The sequence below is a fragment of the Citrus clementina genome, unplaced genomic scaffold, assembly GCF_000493195.1.
Source record: "Citrus clementina cultivar Clemenules unplaced genomic scaffold, Citrus_clementina_v1.0 scaffold_5, whole genome shotgun sequence".
NCBI lineage: Eukaryota > Viridiplantae > Streptophyta > Magnoliopsida > Sapindales > Rutaceae > Citrus > Citrus x clementina.
The window spans coordinates 13,193,014-13,213,460 of record NW_006262201.1 but is presented as its reverse complement, the minus strand read 5'-3'; the positions used below and the strand labels follow the sequence as shown (position 1 = coordinate 13,213,460).

The following is a 20,447-nucleotide window of genomic DNA, read 5'->3' as shown; positions in this document are numbered from 1 at the left end:
TAATGTCACATACATGTTTTATAGATAATAGATCACATTGCACCTCCATGAACTTGATCACAAACAAACCGCAGTTAGTTCCATTTGGTTGTATTGGGACATTATCTGGATATGAAATTTTAAAACTAAAAAAATCCCAACATGAATGAAATTTTCCCAAAAAGTCATCGAGGAAAACTTCGTCGAGTCCCTGTAACTGTGATAATGATGTTAATAGTCAGCATACATTTGCATTTATTGGTAATAATACAAGTGAAATGCAAGCTTCACTTGCAATTGCTCTAACAATTTCCTCTCGATGTGAATTCGAACTATTACTAGGTAAAGAGTCCCAAATTTCAACGGTTTGCGTTTTAACAATCAACACCGCTAGATACCAATGTGCATAGCCATCATTTATAAGAACATAGATATACATGACAAATGCATAATTTTTAATAATTACCATTAAATGTCTTAAACAATGCCATTATTTATTGTAATTTTGTATTTAATTTCTTACATTTTCACATACTGCAAGTTCTGACATGTATTTATCTCGAATATTATGATTTTTGACAAATTCTTCGATGCTTGATTTCTTTTTGCAGGCCATGTTTGCCACTATTTTTTGCTGCAAAACTCATAAAATAAATATAAAATTAGTATATTATCAACATATAGGGTCAACTATCAGTAAAAAAATTCATAGTATAAAATTTACAACTTACTGAAAATATGGTGGGCAAATACCAAATACGCATCTCTAGGCTCGTTTTTGCACGTTCTTTGTTTGTCAAGTAGTTGACGAAACAATCTATGACCTACGAATAGAGCCATTAAACAAGAAGACTTAAATACTTAGAAAGAAAATAAATAAATTGAATTATTAAACTAAATATAAGGAAGGTATGCTTACTGTGTCAATGATCCAAGTATTAGGAGCCAAAGAAAACATCTCTTGGCGAGAGACGAAAAAACTAATTCCATCAACAATATGCTCACTGTATTAAGAATCCAAAAATAGAATTAAAACTATAACAGTGTTAATGCAAAAATAATAACATATGGAAAATGGGTCATGCGAAAATCCAATTACTCCATAGGCAATTCTCCTTGAAATATATATTGCAGCAACTTCATATCTTCCTCTGAAAATGAATTTAGTAGAGTGATTGAATCATGAAAAAAATTTTGATTGCTTCGTCTTTTGGGAAACTAATTATAAGGGGGTTTTTGGTATGGACCATACTTTCGCTTTCGGGAGCGCATATCTTTAACCTCAAATACACTAAGTTGGTTTGATGATTCCTCTTCAATAGAACAATCATCATTCCGGCCATTATCCTACAAAAATTATGATTTATAACTTAATACTCATCTATGCACTATTATGTTTTACTTGTGCAAAAAAAAAAAAAAGATCACAGTTTATTGCTAAATACCTGCATAGCTACATTGTAGAAAATTTGCTTACGCTTTCCCTCATTTAGGTCTGACTCACCCGTCAAAATTCTCTCATCATGTTTCTCTACAACATTCTCCTCATCCAATAATTTCTTCTCAAGAATATCATCTCCATCTAGCCTTTCTTTGGCTCTCTTCATTAGTTCCGCAAAAGTTAAAATTTCATGGCTTGATTCATCGTTCTTTTGTTGCTTTCAGGAAGGAGAAGTAATTCCAACAGCAGTGCCATTATTCTCCTTTTGCTGCTCAACTTGCTTTTAGGTTAAGTTCTCTTTAAGGGTTTCCATTACTTGTTGCATTTGCTGCATCCAACTACCCATTAAATGCTTTAAACCATCAAGCTCTAATGTCATACGGCCAATATCTTTTCGAACAAGTGATAATTCCTTCTGATGTTGACAATTATGTATGCATTCTTCATTCTTCCAACTTGTTCCATCAAATGTTTCCTGGGCCGTGTTTTGTTAAGGATGGATTTCTAGCAAATTAACCTAATAAATACCACATACTATTAAATACATGTCATTTCAATATGACACGTTAATATTTAATTAATAAAAAGTAGATGCCATACCTTTGAGCTCCCATAACCACCATTTTTCTTAACAAAACTCAATAAGTTAGTTACATCTCGATTTGTCCATGTTGTTATTGGACTTAAAGATTTATCAATAAATTTTCGTGCAAATGATATAGAATCCATGTAAAAAAGCTGCAATATTAACAAAATGATCAAAACAAAGCACAAACAAAATAACACAATAAAACTGATGAAATCATTTTTAAAAAAATTATTACCTCCAAAAATAGTACACAACCATTAACAACTTTATGTTGTCTTGCCTTGAACTTTTGTATGCCCTCAACTAGCCCTTTAAAAGCCCACGTTGCCCAATTTTTTTTATTTATGGCACTGGTGTCTTTCAAAAAAACCAAGTAATACGGGGCTAAATTCAACCCCGATTTAGGAAAAATAATTGTAGCTATAACAAACAAAACAAAGTTTCTTTTAAGTCATCATTCACCTCCCTTTGATTCACCAATTTTGACTTTAAAGTTTTCGGCTTAATGTATCCATTGTCATCACAATATTCATTCCTCAATTTATCTATGTCATCAATACCAAGATCCATATCAATGTCGACTCCACCATCTTTTATTCCCATAATGTACTCAAAATCTTGAGGCGACAGATTGACACTCTTACCATGCAAAAAAATACATGAAGTAAATGGATCAAAATTTTGAACCAACCATGAACATAAATCTTGTTTCAGTCGACCACATTTTATGTGCAGAAGACTTTCGAATCCTAACTCCACAACAACTTTTTTTTTATTTTCTGACAATTTTGCTACCAGTTTTGCAAAACGATCTGGAGCACATCTAGTTTCCATGGCTTTTTGAGTTCCCTTCACAAAATCATCTTCTTTGTCTTTATTCCGTGCTATATCACTACCAACCATTCTAAATTTAGCCTTCTCTTCTTCACTCAAATTTTTGAAACATTTCCCTAATTTAATTCTATCCTAAAAAATTAAAAAAAATGACAATAAGTTATTGCTTGTAACACATCCCACATTTAATGGAAATTAATTATCGCACCTACACTCACCACTTTTTTTCCTTGGTCCCGTAATATTTTTTCTTCTTGCTTGCTCGAGTCAATTAAATATTTTGAAAAAAAAATATAATCAGTGCCCATTAACATTATTGTGCTTGGCTTTACTAAATATTCATAAATTTACCAAAAGTCAAACACATAATATTTAATGTAAGAAGACTTACAAATACTCAATGAAAGGTCGATGTCTTCTTAAAATTTCATTTTCCTAGCTCACATTATCATTCTCCTTGAAATCATTCTCGTTGCCCTCATCTACATTTTCAGCCATTTTCGAGTTTACAAGAACCTGTACATGAAGATTTAGCACAAAAAGAAATGTCAAATATCACAAGTTTTGGATCCTGTAAAACAACAAAAAATATAACCCAAAAACAGTAATAAATTTATCCAAAAACAGTAAAAAATTTAACTAAAAAATAGTAGTAAATTTTACCCAAATACAGTAGAACATTTAACCCAAATCCAGCAGCAAATGAAGCCCAAAACACCAAAAATTTACATGTAAACAGCAAAAAATTTAGCCCAAAAATAGTCATAAATTTATCCAAACAGCAACAAATTTACCCAAAAACAGCAAAACATTTAACACAAAAATAGCAATAAATTTATCCAGAAATAGTAAAAAATTTAACTGTAAAACAGCAGCTAATTTATCCAGAAACGGCAGAAATTTTAACATAAAAATAACAGCAAATGAGGGCCAAAACACCAAAAAAATTTAACCAAAAATGGCAGCCAATCATCCCAAATACAGCAGTAAATTTTTCCAAAAATAGCAGTATATTTACCTAGAAACAGCAAAATATTTAACCAAAAAACAACAGCAAATGAAGCCCAGAACACCAAAAAAACTTACCTGAAAACAGCAAAAAATATAACCAAAAACAACAGTAAATTTATCCAAAAATAGCAAACAATTTAACTAAAAAACAACAGCCAATTTACCCAGAAATAGCAAAAAATTTAACCTAAAAACAGCAGTAAATGAAACCCAAATACAGCAGAAAATTTATCCAAAAATAGCAGAAAATTTAACTAAAAAATAGTAGTATATTTACCTAGAAACAGCAAAATATTTAACCCAAAACCAGCAGCAAATGAAGCCCAAAACACCAAAAAAATTTACCTGGGAATAACAGTAAATTTATCAAAAAATAGCAGAAAAATAATCTTAAAAATAGCAGCCACCTTACCCAGAAACAGCAGAAAATTAAACCTAAAAATAGCAGCAAATGAAGCTTTATCAATAGGAAAGTCTAAAATATTTTCTTTCTGACGCTAAAGCAAGACATCTATAAAGTCCTTGTGATCTTCAACTTGAGAATTGTTACTCATTCTATTCTCATGTTCTTGAATGACTACCTCAAGAAAATCATCAACCTCCTTTGAAGTTTTCTTAAGCTTGGCATTCAAGCTATTGAAATAGCACAACCAACCTTGCCATGAAATATAATCTCCCACATGAAAAGTAGCCATCAACTCAATAAAGTCCTTAAACTGCTTCCTAAACTTACTACCAACTTCTCCTTGATCACTATATTTTTCTATTCTAACATCATGAAAAGAATAATGAATCCTTTTGTTACGTAAAAGTTGACTTTCTAAAACTTTCTTACGTAAAAGAACATTGTTCACTAAAATTATACTTTGACCCAAATTTTTTATAATTATACTATGACCTAAAATGTCATAAAACTTTTTAAATATGTCCAATTTCAGAATTTCCTAAGAATAGTTGACATTCTAAAACGTTTTGAAATTATGATATAGCCACAAAGATATTATTATTTCTCAAAAAGGTCTTTTTCAACATAATGCCCATATTTTTCAAAGTTCTCAAAACCTTTCACTTTAGTCCAAAATATTCATAAATTATAGTATGACCCAAAACATTTCAAATGTTTGTAAAAATGTCCAACTCCGAAATTTAATAATAATACTTATTAAAAACAAAGATTCCAAAACTTAGCATTTAAGTTCAAATTATTCAAATCCACAAAATGCTTTACTTTATAAAAATAAACCTTTTAGTTTATGAAAAATATTTAATTAAATTAATCTCTTGAGCTTCTCAAATGCTAAATCATGCATCAATTAAATCATACCGGCTTTACAAGAATTTATCGCACTAATTTGTCCATTGAGCTCTAAACTTTATTCTTGATTTTGCCGTTGTCCGTTGAGTGTCTTGAGCTTAATTTCACTTGATTCACTTGCATAAATATTATCCTTCAAAAAACTAGTAAAAATGTCAAATACAATATTTATTATTTTTACTTAAGACACATGTTTGTTATCATCAAAATTACATTATGTGGAGCCCTTTAGGCTAACACCTTACCTGTAAGGGAATGTCTTATGGAACGAGCTAGTGAAAAACCAATTATTCTAAAATAATAATAATAACAGTAGTAGTGGTGGTAGTATTAGTAGTAATAATAAATTTAGCTTAAAATATTAAATCATAAATCATGCATTAATATTTAATCTAAAGCATGCATTGATATTTAACGCAAAACTATGTACTTTAATTAATGATAAACATGTATTGATATTTAATGCAAAAGCATGCATTAAGATTAATGTTAAGCATACATTCAAATTAATCAAAGTGAAGAAATGAAGTCTATAAATAGCAAACTTCACCTTTCATTCAAGTATCCATCATTTTTAGTTAAGAAATCCAAGAGAAAGTTTAAAAGAAAGTTAAGAGCATTTTCCAGTTTCCAAAACTAATTTCCAAACACACTTTCATATTCATTTTCCATAATGTTCCTTTTTCTCACATTTGTCCTAATTACAACTACTAGACTGCAACAATCTTAGAAAATTAATATTGAGCTAATGGTTCTCCATTATTCGCTGGTATACTCTACTCCCACATCACTATTCACAGCAAGTGTTATTATTGTTTAAGTTTAAATCTATTAATCAATAAAACAACAATCATAGTCAAAGTTGTAATAGGAGTTTATTTATACAATGTCATTGCTTGAATACGCTCTTGGACCTTGTTATCCAAAACATATAATAGAATCAAATGAATTGTAGACCACCAAGCTTAAATTTACAATCAAGCATAATTTTATTTCAATCAAGAAATAACCTCTCCTTATGAGACATGGCTTGGTGAAATTCCCACCCCATACAAGAATAAAGCGAGAAATGAGTTTTGATTCCCAAGTAATCATTCCCAAATTTATGTGGGCCCTAGCTAATTCATTCTCTTACCCCCACCTAATGTTGTAAGTAAATGTTATAATGATTCTTATTCCAATAATCTCATTCCATTCTTAATTAGTTAACACATCATAAATTTATTAGTGAATAAGGGCCAAATTCTAAATGAGATGGAGAATAGAAGAAACCCTCTAACTCATACTTTTCTGCCATTACCATCCTTACCCACATATAAAATGAACACATGAAGTGAATATTTTACTCAATTTTGTTATATTGTCATTGATAGAATTAATTAATAAATTTTATATTAAAAATTGGGTGTGTGCATACTTGGTGCGTTTAAAATGGGTGCCAGTCATTTAACATTAAGGGTAGGAGTGGGCATTTCGATTTTCAATTTGATTTTTTTGGTTTTCGATTTGATTTGCAACACGTTCAGATTTAAGAATTCAACCCAAACAGGTTGGATAATTATTTCAATTTGGTTCTATTCGATTTCAAATTCGATTAGTTTGGTTCAAGTTCATAATTTGGTTTGGTTCGGTTACGAGTTGTTAATTTTGGGTTGTAATACGATTTGGGTTATAAAACATTTTAGGTTAAAGTAGCAAGAAGCTTAAGATAAAGTAGCAAGCCAACAATTGTGTTCTTCATATTCAAAAATGTTCGTTTAATGTTGTAGATTTGGGATGTTCAAATGGACTTGGATACATTTTTTACATTCTAAACTCCAAAATATCATACAAGTATACAACTCAATAGCCAATCCCATCAGAGCACGAACTCTAGAGACCTACAGTTTTCAATTTTCATAATTATATTCTGGGTATGCATGTTTTTGCCTGTACTCATAGCCAATCAACAAGAGCTATGCAATTTCACAAAACACGCGAGCAATTACAAGCAAAAAAGAAGCTGACAATGATTATGAAGAGCTGATAGGAAAAGTGAGGGCAAGCTGTAGTGGTGACTAGTGACAGGAAGCTGACTATAACCGTTAGTCATGAGTGATTTGAGAGAGAAGGATGAGGCTATGCAGTTGTGCTATCATAGAGACTTTGCCCGTAAGGCTGAAGATATAGGGCGTCGCGGCTTGTCGTAGTGGGCTGATGTGAAGTGGCATGCAAGAACATGCAAACCCAGAGGGTTTGATGATAGGGTTAGGTTGTGGGCTATATGTGTGGGTGGGGCTGTGGCTAAGGATGGCAAAAATCCAATTATGGATGGATATTAATACAAATCCATAATTATCCATATCCAGTATTTAATATTGGACATGGATATGGATTTTATTCATATAGATATGGAGATCCATAGATATTTTATTTTTATTATATAAAAATAATAATATAAAATAGTTAAAACTCCAATATCAAATTTGGCTATTAAACTGTTTATATTAGTAATTATATATATATATATAATAATAATAAAATGGTGGTCCGGTGGCCAGTGGCGGAGGTCTGGTGAAGTCCGGCAGAGGGGTCCGGCAACTTTCCGGCGAAGTCGACAGTGGTCCGGCGAGGTCCGGCGGTGGTCTGACGAATTTCCGGTGGAGGTCCATTTATAATATTAAATCAATAAAATAAAATAATAATTATTAATGGCATTAAATAAGTTAAAAAATTGAAGGGTAATTTTAGAAACTTTAGTTTTTAATATAATTTAAATTCTTCACTAGTTAACATAAGAGGAAATGAAATTTTATTGTGTTTTTTTTCATTTTAGTTTAACAATATATTTTTTTTAACTTTAAATGGATAAATTAATTGGATTTTAGATATCCATTAAATATTTATACCCATCTAATATCTAATTGAATATTTTTAAAAATATCAATTTCCATATCCAAGAAGATTTTTGATGGATATTATCCAATCTAATTGAATTGGATATATGACTATCCAATTTGGAAGGACCAATTTGCCATCCCTACCTGTGGCTGAGTTTCGTTAGGGTTCGTTTTGTTTTGCTCGATTGTCATTGGATGCATTTTTTTGGTCAAAATCAAGTAGTTTTAAATTTTAAATTCGAACCTAATCGATTTTGAAGATGTAAACCGTTTGGGTTTCAAGGCTAACGCAAACCGAACTAAAAATTGAATAAAAATTTGAGTTCGGTTCGGTTTGGTTTAGCCCGAACCGAACCCCCACCCATTCAAGGGGGTAACAAGTTACTATGAAAGTATAATGGGAAAATTAGTAATACCTCATTTCTTTAGGGGGCAAATGTAAAAACGGCAATCTTCATTTGGCTTTCAATTCTCTGCCGCTGCAACTTCCTTGGTCCCTTCACAAAAACAGTACAACTCACGAAAGCCGGCCTCTGCCAACTGCCTGATTTAAAGTGAGTTTATTTTTTTAAATTTCGCAGTTCACACTTTTTTTTTTTATTTGTAATCACTCTTATTTGATCTTCATTAGGTTGAAATTGGTTTAACTGTGATTTGTTTTGAATCTTTTAACTGACCTGCAATGTGTTTGTTTTATTGCCTGAATGAATTTTTTATTTTGTTTTAACTCTATATTTGTACCAGGTTTTTGAGCCAGTGTGGTTAGTGTATTGAGTTATTATATCTATTGAATTGGGTTTTGAGACGAGAAAAATGCCCGCTGAGTCTACATTGAGGCATAAGCTCAATAAAAGACTCAAAATTTCGAATGGAAAGTCCAAGAATGAGAATGGTGGGAATAAGAAGTTGTTAAATTCAAGAGTAAACGATGGAAAACTCGAAATTTCAATTGGGAAGTCGAATAAGAATTCAAAGGGAGAGAATATAAAGGCTCGTCATCGTGCCATGGATGGAAAGAGGAAGTTGAAGTCTAATGGGAAAGATAATATAGTTTTCAGAGGTCAAGGTAGTGATGAAGAGGTTTATGAGACAAGAAGACATGAAACCATGAATTCTGATAGGAAAAGGAAGAGAATCTATGCTGCTGGTGGTGATGCTATTGGGAGGGTATATGACAACCATGCAGGGGCACATGGCAAGAAGACTTTATCTAAGACGGGTTTTGAGGCGGTGGAAAATCTCGTACAATTTAGCTTTGCTGAGCAAGAAAGTGGTAGAAAATCTCGTACAATTTGGGATAAGGGATTGGCTAAGAAGGTAAGCAAAAGCAAACCTGATTCAAATAAGAAAGTGAATGCAAGTCAGATAAAGCTCCAAGGTATGTCTGGATCTTCCTTGAAAAAAACAGTTAGCGACAAGAAGAGTTTTGATGGAGATTCACAGGCCCAAGATGATCAGCCCAAGAAGAAGAAGAAGCGGGTGATCCGGATAGACCCATATGATACCTCAAATAAGCGACTAGATGATGGTTTAATTCCCGATGGTTAGTATGCCTGCATCTGATTCTGTCTCTCTATTGTATATATATTCCCATTTTCACTGTGAAACGATTTCTGTGTTTTAACAGTGTTATAATTTTTTTTTATTATCTCAATTTTGGATTGAATTTGAGAGTATGGACTTTGCTAACTACTGCAAACTTTTAAAAATCTTTGAAAATTAGTGTCAGTTTGTTAAGTTAAACACATTTAGAAAATCTTTGAAAATTAGTGTCAGTTTGTTAAGTTAAACACATTTAGTATTCTGATTATTCTGATTCGAGGATTTAAGTTTAAAAGTTATAATATGTTTTATTTCCTACCTTTTCATGAAACTGAATGGACACTGGAGCATTATGGATTAGGCAAGAAATCTGTGATCCTTTTGTTGATTTTCATTTGAAAAGCGAGTTGTTTATTGCGACCTGGCCTGTACAAGTTGAATTTCTTGGGATTTTTTTTTTTGGGGGGGGGGGTTAAACTCAAGTCCCTAGGAATGATGGTTTTGAGTCCCTATTTTGTCTTTGTGAGGGACAAATGCTTTAGCTAAGATATTGCATCAAGCACCTAATGCTCTAGCAATAAGCTTGGATTGAGTCTGAGTTTAAATGTTTGAAAATGGAAAATGTGAGGTTCGGAATCTTATAGTTCTCGGACTGCATGTTGCATGTGAATGAGTTGGGACATAGAGGATTTGTCTTTGTGCTCAGCTATGCAAGCAATGCCTGCATTGTTCTCCTCTGATTTATTTCTAAATTATCTGATTATTTTCTGAAGTTTCCCTTTTTTCGGAGTGGGGGAGTGGTGGGGAGGTGGTTATTTATGGGCATTAGAACACGGACCCAGTTATAGTAGCATGTTTCAGGCTTGAACTTCTCTACTTTGGATTGTGTTGATATATTTTGGAAACCAACCGCAGCCATTGCTCTACTGTGATTTGTTTTTGATCACATAGAGAATGTTCTTGATTGTTTGATAACAATTACATTATATTTCTCAGAAATCTTTTATTATGTATTTGGTTTTCTATTTGCAACAATATTCTTTGCTTATGTTTGTTTACAGTAAACTTTTCTTTCTTTTTCCACTTCTATTGCTTGCTTTCCAGAAAATGCTAAAGAGAAGAAAAAGGATATGGAGAAGAATGTTGAAATGTCAAAGAATGCACAATTCCGTGCGATACAACCCAGTCCCTCTATCCTTTCATTTGTGGAAGATAATGTAATTTTTATTAGTAATCTCTGAGGTTCTTAGGCTCACTTTGATATCTATTGCATACATTCCATTTACTGTACTATGATTCTGGATATTTTCCCTGACAGTTGTTGGGCCGAAGACGCCCGATAGAGCTGCGGAGGGCTGGCTATAACGTTGAGCTTTCTGCCCCATTAGATAATATCCCCTTCTCAACTAGCTCTGAAAGAGAGTGCATTGAAGAAAATGTAAGTTTGTATGATGAGCACCTTCAGTTTTTATTTGAATGTTTCTCATATTTACGGTGATTCCTTCATTATTATTTGTCATGTCAACATAAAAGCAAGCTTAAAGTTGCTTGTTAGTAGACTAGTGATTGGTTTTTCATTTTATCAATCTCGTTCTAACTAGTTTCTTATAGATATTTAGGAACAAATTGGAATTCTTTGCTGCTGCAAAGGTTTCATCATCGTTTCCAGCTCCTGATCTTCCAGAGATTGCATTTGCAGGTAGAATATTAAATATCCCTGCCTGATTTTAATTTTTATTTCTTTTTTTAAGATTAGGCCCCAAGTTCTGTTAGTTTTGAATCAAAATTTTGCAGTTTCAAACTTTTCTAATTTATTTTGGACCCATGTGGTAGATTTACAGATTCAATGATTAAGAATGACTGTACCAGAAATCACAATTATATGATTGAAACTGATGTAACTAAGATGTATTGAAAAAGCATAGTCCAGTGCGAGGATTTTTATACTTTGTGTGATGTTTGATTCAAGTTTATTGTTTGATGGATGAGCTTCACTCTTCTGAAAATTTTAATTGATCGATAACATGATTCAGATTACAAAGTACTGCATGCTTTAGATGTATATACCCTTTCTGAGAAATAAGGAGTGACAAATGCCTTTTCCCTCATTAGGAAGGTCGAATGTTGGGAAGTCATCTATGCTAAATGCACTAACACGACAATGGGGTGTAGTACGAACGTCAGATAAACCAGGTCTCACTCAGGTGCTTCATTTCTCACAGATAAAGCTTACAGTTTTTCAGAATTTCTATAATAAGAACACTTAACGGCTGAAATTTCTATACCACAACATTCTTCTGCAGACCATTAATTTCTTCAAGCTGGGAACAAAACTCTGCCTAGTTGATTTGCCTGGGTATGGTTTTGCTTATGCAAAAGAGGAGGTTAAGGATGCTTGGGAGGAGCTTGTGAGTATTTCTTACAGAAATTTTTGGTCATGTACCTGCTTTCTTATCTACATTTTTTACACTAATGTAATAATTTTATACTTCTGAGAAAGTTTATTAACAGAATTACTTGTTATCATTTAATGCTTGAATAAGATAGAACTTGCATGGTCATACCTTAAAAATAGGACCTATTTTTTGTTGCTGAACATTGAAGGGTGAGGACCAGGATAATTATTATTTTGGTAACCCCATGGAACTATCTCTATGTATCAAAATGGTTTTGCACAACCTCTTGCGGACCTATCTGTATGCACACACAAATGGGGAAGGATTAGATTGGATCTCATTGTCTTGATGGTAGCTTCGCTTCCCACTTTCATTTCTTCTAGGCAGCATCAAAGGGATTTTGTTAGATAATATATTTTCAGATAGATGTCTTTGTCTTTTTACTATTCTTTTAGACATACTTCAAATACTCAAATACATATTGAATTGATTTCGATGGCAAAAGGTTAGGATTCCTCATTTTGGACAACTTCTTGTGGACTGATCTCTGGGAGGCTGTATGCACACACAAATAGGGAAGGATTAAATTGGAACTTATTATTGAACTTATTATTATCTTGATGGTACCTTTGCTTCCCACTTTCATTTGTTCTAGGCAGCATCAAAAGGATTCTGTTAGACAATATATTTTCAGATAAATGTCTTTGTCTTTTTACTATTCTTTTAGGTGTACTTCAAATGCTCAAATACATATTGAATGGATGTGGTGGTTGGTATGTGCATGGGCTATTGAGTTAGAGATTTCGATGGCAAATGAGATACACTTGCTCTCTAATTTTGTTTTGCTGCCTGCAATCCTCTAATGAGTTGAATCAAAGATTCCAGTTGATGTTTTTCTCCAAAAACTGTTGAAAAACCTTACAGGTGAAGGAGTATGTTTCCACCAGAGTTAGTCTAAAACGAGTATGTCTTCTCATTGACACAAAATGGGGCGTGAAGCCAAGAGATCATGAACTTATTAGTCTGATGGAAAGGTATGGGTTGATATCCTGGAGATTGATACTTTTGAGCATTTGTAAATGGTGGGGTGTAAACTTTTTACATTCATGATGCTTCTTAAAACTGGATTGAAAAGCGGAATATGAAATTGATACTACTTTGATGGTGGTTGATAGTATAATTATGTGAAGTAGTCTTTTTTCAGCCTTATGTTTAATTCATGCAGCAAGGCTCTGCTACATCAGTGGTAGTGCATAATTCTTGTTGCAAAGAAATAATATAGAAGTATTGCACATGAGCATATTTATAATGTTCATTATCAACTTTGCAGATCTCAAACTAAATACCAGGTTGTATTAACCAAGACAGATACAGTGTTCCCAATTGATGTGGCACGCCGTGCAATGCAAATTGAAGAGGTGATATTTTACTTATGTGGTTGACAATTTTGTTCTAATAGGAGCATGCTTACCTTTGGGACTAACAGCTCTCTCTTTTTATCTCATTTTGCAGAGCCTGAAGGCAAATAATTCTCTAGTTCAACCTGTGGTATGAATGAAGAAGCTCGTTGTCAAATACTGTTTGGTAATATTCTCTAATGCTTATAATTCAAGGAAGCATCCTGAATGCTGTGTCTTTGATTAATCTTCAGATGATGGTAAGCTCCAAATCGGGAGCTGGTATTCGAAGTTTAAGAACAGTGCTTTCTAAGATAGCTCGGTTTGCCAAGGTCTAATTAAGGTGAATATCTCTTACCATGGAAGTCATGAATTGTGGATTTAATATTTTGGTGTAGTTATAACCGTGTAATAGGGGTGTCAAAAAAGCCCGCCCGGACCGGACCCGGCCCGGACCCGGCCAATCCGGTCCGGGCAAAACCCGGACCGCATGCATATAAAAACTGGATCCGGGTTTGAAATTCTCAAACCCGGACATTTCCGGTCCCGGGTCCGGGTTCAACACAAAAAACCCGGAACCCGGACCGGACCCGGTTTTTAAATAAATTTTAAAAAAATAAATATATTATATATAAATATATAATTATGAATTTATGATATATTGGATGTTATTTAAATTTATTGTGTAATTATTGTGTTGTTGAATTTAATTTATTTATTTTATATATAGATTGAATGAGTTTAAGTTAGAAATTGGATAAATTTAGGTATTAAAAAGTAGATTGAAATAATTTTTATTTATCATTTGTGCAAAATTTGTATTGTTAATGTGTTATATATTTGTATTTGACTATTTTCTTTTTTAAAATTTGAAATTGAATGAGTTTATTTGATTATTTTCTTTTTTAAAATTTGTATTGTTAGAGAAATTTAAAAAAAAATTGAAGAAAAAAATTGAAAAAAAATTAAATTTATCACATGCGGGTTTAAAAAGCCCGGATCAAAACCCGGACCCGGAAGGTGCCGGGCTCAAGCCCGGACCGCACCCGGAAAAACCGGGTTTTAACCCGGGTCCGGGTTTGCATTTCTCTCATCCGGTCCGGTCCCGGGCAACACCAAAACCCGGACCGGACCCGGATTTTGCCAAGCCTACCGTGTAATGAGAGAGAGAGAGAGGAGGGGGTGGGGGGGGTTGGTTGGGTTTATCTAGAAGCGAAGACTTTTGCCCTGAACTAATAACCATTTCTTTGAATGTGCTTGGAATGACTTGAAACCAAGTGTATTATAATATTTATAATTACATGTGTTCAATTAAATTTAGGGAATTTGCTGGTTGTTTAGTAGCTTCATATGTATACTTTGCATGTTATCATTCACTAAACTATATTTGATTAATCAAACAACCGTTCTTCTCTGCAGATATAAGCAATTAAACATGGTAGATTGGAACTGCGGAGCAGAATGTCTATATTTATTTGAAACTCTTTAGGTGAAGTTTTGTGCAATTTGATGCTTAGTGTTGCAGAAGTGCTCGTGTTGATTGACATGATCTGTTAGCCTATTTTTCCCAGTCAAACATAGCAGGAAAGTATTGCTGGCTAATAAAAGCTTTTAAGCCGGTTCAAGGGCTGCAGTGAGTTTATAGAAACGTTGGATGATTTTGATGTGATCTTGACAGATGCCTATCGAGTCAGTGGGAAAAAATGCACAGATTGGTATTTGGAATATTTCATATTAGTTGAGCAGAGAGTGAGGAAATTGTCTTGATTTATGATGATACAATTACAGTTGTTTAGTTGGCTAAAGTTATTATTTCTGGAAACGCCTTGATACAGAAGTGATGGGAGGCTGATGGCTGCATATTTTTTCATTTCTGTGATTGTTAATTTGTAATGGGTAAATTTTGGATTTTTATCTTGTGAATTGATTAAAAGATAAGAGAAAAATGGGGGTGCTCATTAATAAAGAGAAAAATATTTCCCCTTACGAAGATAAACTTTTGTTGGTTTTAACAAAAATAATCAGTAAATTGAGGTTTTAAAAAATAAGTATAACAATTTGAAAAAAAAATAAATTCACGAAAATAGTATTTTAAAATTAACTTATTTATTAATACAAGTCATTTGTCAATACATGGCAATAATGTAATCCCCACTCCAACAAAAGTAAGATTACCAATGTAAAAGCCCACTCGAAGAAGCTAAGCATTGACAAATTAAACAAATATTTAGGGAAAAAAATGGCAAATTTCTTAAATTTTGTAAGTTTCAAAAATTTTTATCATCCAAGAACTTACCGAATTTTATTGAAAATATTGATTTCAGTGATTAATTGTGTGGACCTAGTCGTTCTATTTGTGGAATTGTGAGCGTGGGGTCTACATACAGCTAGCAGCCCATGAAAAAACCACTGTATGAATAAAATTAAAAATGAGTGCTTGGAGAATTGGAGGAACATAATTAGCATTTTTTTAGAATATAATTGGTGTATATTCCATCTCTTTGACTTTATAATTTATCTATTAAAAGATGCAATACCTAACTTATTTTTGGATTCACACTATTTTCAAGTTATTTAGACTTTAATATGGTGGTGTTTGGAACTATTTTTCAAACACTATTTTTTATTTTTTTTAAATAAAAAATACTAATAAAGACGGAGAACGACCATTGACACAAAAGAAAATTGTTTGTTGAGTTCTTGTTGCTTGAAAATGACACCCATGAAAAGATTCAAATTATATTTGAAATACTCTTCGTAAAGAAAAGCTCTATTTTTTTTTCTTGTAAGGACAAAGAAATGTTGAAACCAAAACATCTCACATTTGCTTCTAAACTTTATTTTTCTCAACTTTATGCCGACAGAATATCTTGCCCGGCCCGGTGTTACCTTATACGGAGTGGGTAAATTGGGTTTCAGATTGAGTTTTGGTTGGAATTACAACCCATTTGATTTGAAGAATTTAATCCAATCAAGTTTGAATTGAATTCTAAATCAAATCAAATCGAATTTAAGTTGGTTCTTTTATAAATTCAAGATTAATTTAGGTTGTTATCAAAGGGCCCGTAGTTCATTGGCCACACTCACGGATTCAAGTCCTAGCGCAGGGTTAGCACTGGAACTTGATTCTCCTGTATAATGGGGTTTAGTAGACTCCTCACATTGAAGTAGAATCGATCTCTCTCTAATATTAATAGTGAGAGTAAGACCTCCCTCCATCTTGAAGTGAGGGTTGACATTCGGACTGTACTGTAATATAATTATTTATAAGAGTCCCAACTAGTTTCTGATTATAAATATCAATAGCTCTCTGATTGTAATATATTAAAAAAAAAGTTTAATTTAGGTTATTAACCCTAACCCTACATATTTGTTCTCCCTCGAATCCTATCAAAAATCAAATTGAACTTAACTAATTAATATTTACAAGATTATATATTTAATAATTAACATAAAAAGTTAACTACAATCAATCAAAAAGATTAAGTAACACTTAAAATTGTGGCTCACAAAGATGACGGCGGGACAGGTACAACAGCATGAAGATGGTGGCGACTTCAAAGATGAATGGAGAGATCAGCCGCTCCGCCTCTGGGGCTTCAAGGGCGGGTAAAGGGGGTTGCAGTAGCTAAAGAAGACGATGGTAGAGGGAGTTGCAACAGTGGAAGAAGAATGGTCTGTTTAGAATTGAGATCAGACAGTTATAACTTAAATAATGAAGTGTTAGGTAAACATTAATAGTTGTAGTTTGGAAGGTATGTTAATATGATTTTTTAAGGAAAATAGAAAATCTATTATATTTTTAATAATTTTGTTAAAATTATTATTTAAAATTTATATTTATTATATATTATTAACTTTTATTTATAGTTATAATTTTTTTCTTGTAACTTAAAAGTTACAGTACTTAAATCTCAAATAAGACTGAAGAAGAAGTATTTTTTCTTTCAATTTTGTTTTGATACTTTGAGCGTGAGAGAGATGGGTTTGTGAAAATTATAAAGCGATCCGGATTGGGTTAAATCCTATCCGAATTTCAATCCAATCAGTTTTCAAAATTCAATCCAAACCGAAATTGAGTCGAATGCCCATTGTAGATTTTAAAACTTTTTCTCTTCTTATCAATCCCTCTCCTGCTCCACATTTCACTTTTTTAACTTTATTTAATCTTGTTTCTTCTTCTTCTTCTTCTCCTCTCTCTCTATGGATAGATTTTTGTATGTAATTTTAAACTTTTGAATTTTCAAAGATAATAAGAGGAGTTTATAGCAAATCAATTAATTAAATTCGATGACTATGCTAATTTGGTTTGATTTTGCTGCAGGTGTGAGTCTCTCAATAATAGTCAGTTTAATTTAGCCAATTTTAATCAATCAATTAATGTGATGGACAATTTTTATTTTTTATTTTGTATAATGGCTATGGATTGAACTTTTATCTCTCTCCATATTCACGCTAATCCTTTTCATGTCCCAACTTCAATCTCAAAGTTTCAATTATTAATGACGGGAAAAAAAAAAGCTTGAGTAATTGTTGAAACTATATTGAATTTGATTGAACAACTTTACTAAAACAACTTGCTCATCTCAAATTGTATTATTATTATTATTATTATTATGAAAAGCATGAAAAAAATGAGTTTTTGGCCAAATATGAAAAAAGTTTTAACTGACATTGAACAACTTTTTTAAATTTTGACCATTTAGAGAAACTTTTCTCTATTTGTTTCTATCTTTTAAGTTAAAAAAAACACGGAATCTCTTTTCATTTTAGCTCATAAAAATCAAATCAACAAAATTATTAGAGATCTTTACATGAATTATATCAATGTTAATTAATAATTTAATAAATTCATTATTAGTCTCCACATATTCTACCAAATGTACATGAAATCACTAGACAAGGTATAGTTATTTTGCCAATACTCTGCTCAATTTTGTTGTTATAATCAACAGGAAAATAAAAACAGAGAAAACAACAAACTAATCAATGTTTCCCAGTTCAGTTCTCTAATTTAATAACTTAGCAAATAAATAAGAACGGATGATTAACAAGGAATTCAAAGAGTAAAATAATAATTATGCTTTTTTTTACCCTTACTTTTTAAGAACTAATAGTTATTGCAAAGAAAAGTTTTGGGCTACATTGCAAGTGTGCAAAATAACTGGACCCATCCTCATATTCCGCTCTCACTCTTCCAATACCATCTAAAACATATTATTGTGATAAGTGATGGTACAATTACAAATTTTTGTATAAATTTATATTATATAAATTGATGTGACATTAATTTGTTGGTTGAATGAAAATATAAAATAATAAAAATAAATTATGTAGAACAAGAGATATTTAATTCAATCAATGAATTAATACCACATCAGTTTGTACAAAATAAATTTATACAAGAGTTTGTAACTATATTATTACTCTATTATTATTTGGTTTTATTCATAAGTCAACTATTCATTGACTTAAAAGGAGGTACACACTTGCCTCATTTTTTTAAGTCCGAGAGTTTTGAGTTTTTATATCCGGGAGTAAATTATTTTTTTTAGATTAGTAACTAAAATTTTGTGTTGGATTTCAACTATAAACCATCAAAGCAAGTCTAAACAAATTTGTGATATAGGAGTAATTTTTTCAACTCTAATATATTTAAATAGCTCCTAATAAACTTTTGTAGAATGTGAGTAATTTTTCCCCTTTTTTAATAAGCCGATATTCCTGAGTTTAAACAAAAATATATTTAGAATTGTAATGCCATAATATTTATTTTAAGATAGAGTTTTACAAAAAATAATACATTAAGGTATGTCCTAGCATATTTCTTATACACCACTTACGAAAATTTTTATGATATATTAGAGATACCAAAACTGTTATATAACAAATAAATAATATTATAACTTATTTATTTATTTTTAAAAAACATTATATAAATAATAGTTATATTAAATTTAATTATATTATCCTACACTATAATTCCGTCTTACTGCCAATGTCATCCTTCAAAAACAGTAATTTCTTAAAATGAAAACACCGGAAATACCCTTGAGATTGGTTGGTTAGGTCAAATGCAATTATTGAATGATTTCACCAAATCCCATTATCGATGACAATTAATAAAAAGAACGTGTGCTCGTTAGCAAATTAGCGATTAGTAAACGGATTTGACAAAAGCGAAAGCTTCATTCAACTCCACTTTCTTTATTTCTTCACCATTTCCTCTTTCATTCATTCAATTGAATTGAAAAAACAAAATATCTTTGAATTGAATGAAAGAGAAAGAGAAATGTGCCCGCTAAGGCTGATCCTCATTTTCCTTTCCGCCACTCTTGCCGGTTTTTTCGTCATCAGAAACCTCAAATCTCCACAGCAACAGCTTTCCGACGATGTTCTCCTGGACGCCGACGACAGCACCGACACCACCAAAAATCAATCCCCCTGCTCCAAGGTTTCTGATATTTTCTGGGATTTCGTTTATTTATTTGGTTTTTTGTTTCTGGGTTGTTGACGAATGATTGTAATGTTGACACGTGGCAGGTTCGTTTAGCTTTGGAATCGGGATTTTGGACATTTGTTGACATGGCCAGTGGTAAATATTTGTGGAGGCATTTGGGTTCCTCCTCAAAGCGTTCTCTTTGATCTGGGTTTGGTTTTGTTGTTGTTGTTCTTGTTGTTGTAAAGAATAATAAATGATATTTGTATCACTGAATTTGCCACGTACAATTTCTTGTTTTCCGATCTGGGGGTTCTCGAAATGCGGGTGCCCTTAGCAACAATTGCAAGTTTCATTGAAGGAAGATGTAAAAGTGAATGAATTGATGGTGTTATTGTTTGTGTGGTTTGCTATTTATATGTCTATTTATGCGCTGAATCTCATATAAATTAAAATGATTACATTTAATTATTTATAGCACCTAACATCTTGCTTGCTAGCACATAATTTTTATCTATGATTTTAACACCCATGTATGAGACATAATCACATAACTAGGTCACTCATAGAAGTGTTTCTCATATAATCACCAAAGTTACTTGCGGTAACTTTGGTATAAGTGTTT

General features: G+C 32.1%; 2 protein-coding genes and 1 long non-coding RNA gene across 3 annotated transcripts; 2 read left to right on the top strand and 1 right to left on the bottom strand.

Moving 5' to 3' along the window:
- Window positions 1–711: 711 nt before the first annotated feature.
- LOC112098500 lies at window positions 712–1,154 on the bottom strand. The gene is made up of 3 exons (XR_002905605.1): window positions 1,079–1,154; window positions 899–983; window positions 712–803 (listed from the first exon to the last, which is right to left on the bottom strand). It is a non-coding gene; the product is annotated as an uncharacterized LOC112098500 (long non-coding RNA).
- A 7,338-nt stretch (window positions 1,155–8,492) lies between these two features.
- Window positions 8,493–15,294, top strand: LOC18041391. Its single transcript, XM_006431930.2, has 12 exons — window positions 8,493–8,602; window positions 8,793–9,591; window positions 10,695–10,807; window positions 10,909–11,028; window positions 11,202–11,289; window positions 11,703–11,794; window positions 11,894–11,998; window positions 12,911–13,020; window positions 13,317–13,404; window positions 13,499–13,534; window positions 13,638–13,726; window positions 14,803–15,294. Exons 2-11 carry the CDS (start codon window positions 8,862–8,864, stop codon window positions 13,719–13,721), a joined length of 1,566 nt encoding a protein of 521 aa, XP_006431993.1. The 5' UTR covers window positions 8,493–8,602; window positions 8,793–8,861; the 3' UTR covers window positions 13,722–13,726; window positions 14,803–15,294.
- A 4,218-nt stretch (window positions 15,295–19,512) lies between these two features.
- LOC18041390 lies at window positions 19,513–20,221 on the top strand. The gene is made up of 2 exons (XM_006431929.2): window positions 19,513–19,837; window positions 19,927–20,221. Exons 1-2 carry the CDS (start codon window positions 19,676–19,678, stop codon window positions 20,026–20,028), a joined length of 264 nt encoding a protein of 87 aa, XP_006431992.1. The 5' UTR covers window positions 19,513–19,675; the 3' UTR covers window positions 20,029–20,221.
- The last annotated feature ends 226 nt before the right edge of the window (window positions 20,222–20,447 follow it).

What these genes read in the sequence shown, in the direction of transcription:
- LOC18041391 (XM_006431930.2), top strand. Translation starts at nt 8,862, where the DNA reads ATGCCCGCTGAGTCTACATTGAGGCATAAGCTCAATAAAAGACTCAAA. An exon ending in TTTCATTTGTGGAAGATAAT is followed by an intron (nt 10,808 to 10,908) that starts GTAATTTTTATT and finishes TTTCCCTGACAG; the next exon opens with TTGTTGGGCCGAAGACGCCC. An exon ending in CTTATTAGTCTGATGGAAAG is followed by an intron (nt 13,021 to 13,316) that starts GTATGGGTTGAT and finishes TCAACTTTGCAG; the next exon opens with ATCTCAAACTAAATACCAGG.
- LOC18041390 (XM_006431929.2), top strand. Translation starts at nt 19,676, where the DNA reads ATGTGCCCGCTAAGGCTGATCCTCATTTTCCTTTCCGCCACTCTTGCC. An exon ending in ATCAATCCCCCTGCTCCAAG is followed by an intron (nt 19,838 to 19,926) that starts GTTTCTGATATT and finishes GACACGTGGCAG; the next exon opens with GTTCGTTTAGCTTTGGAATC.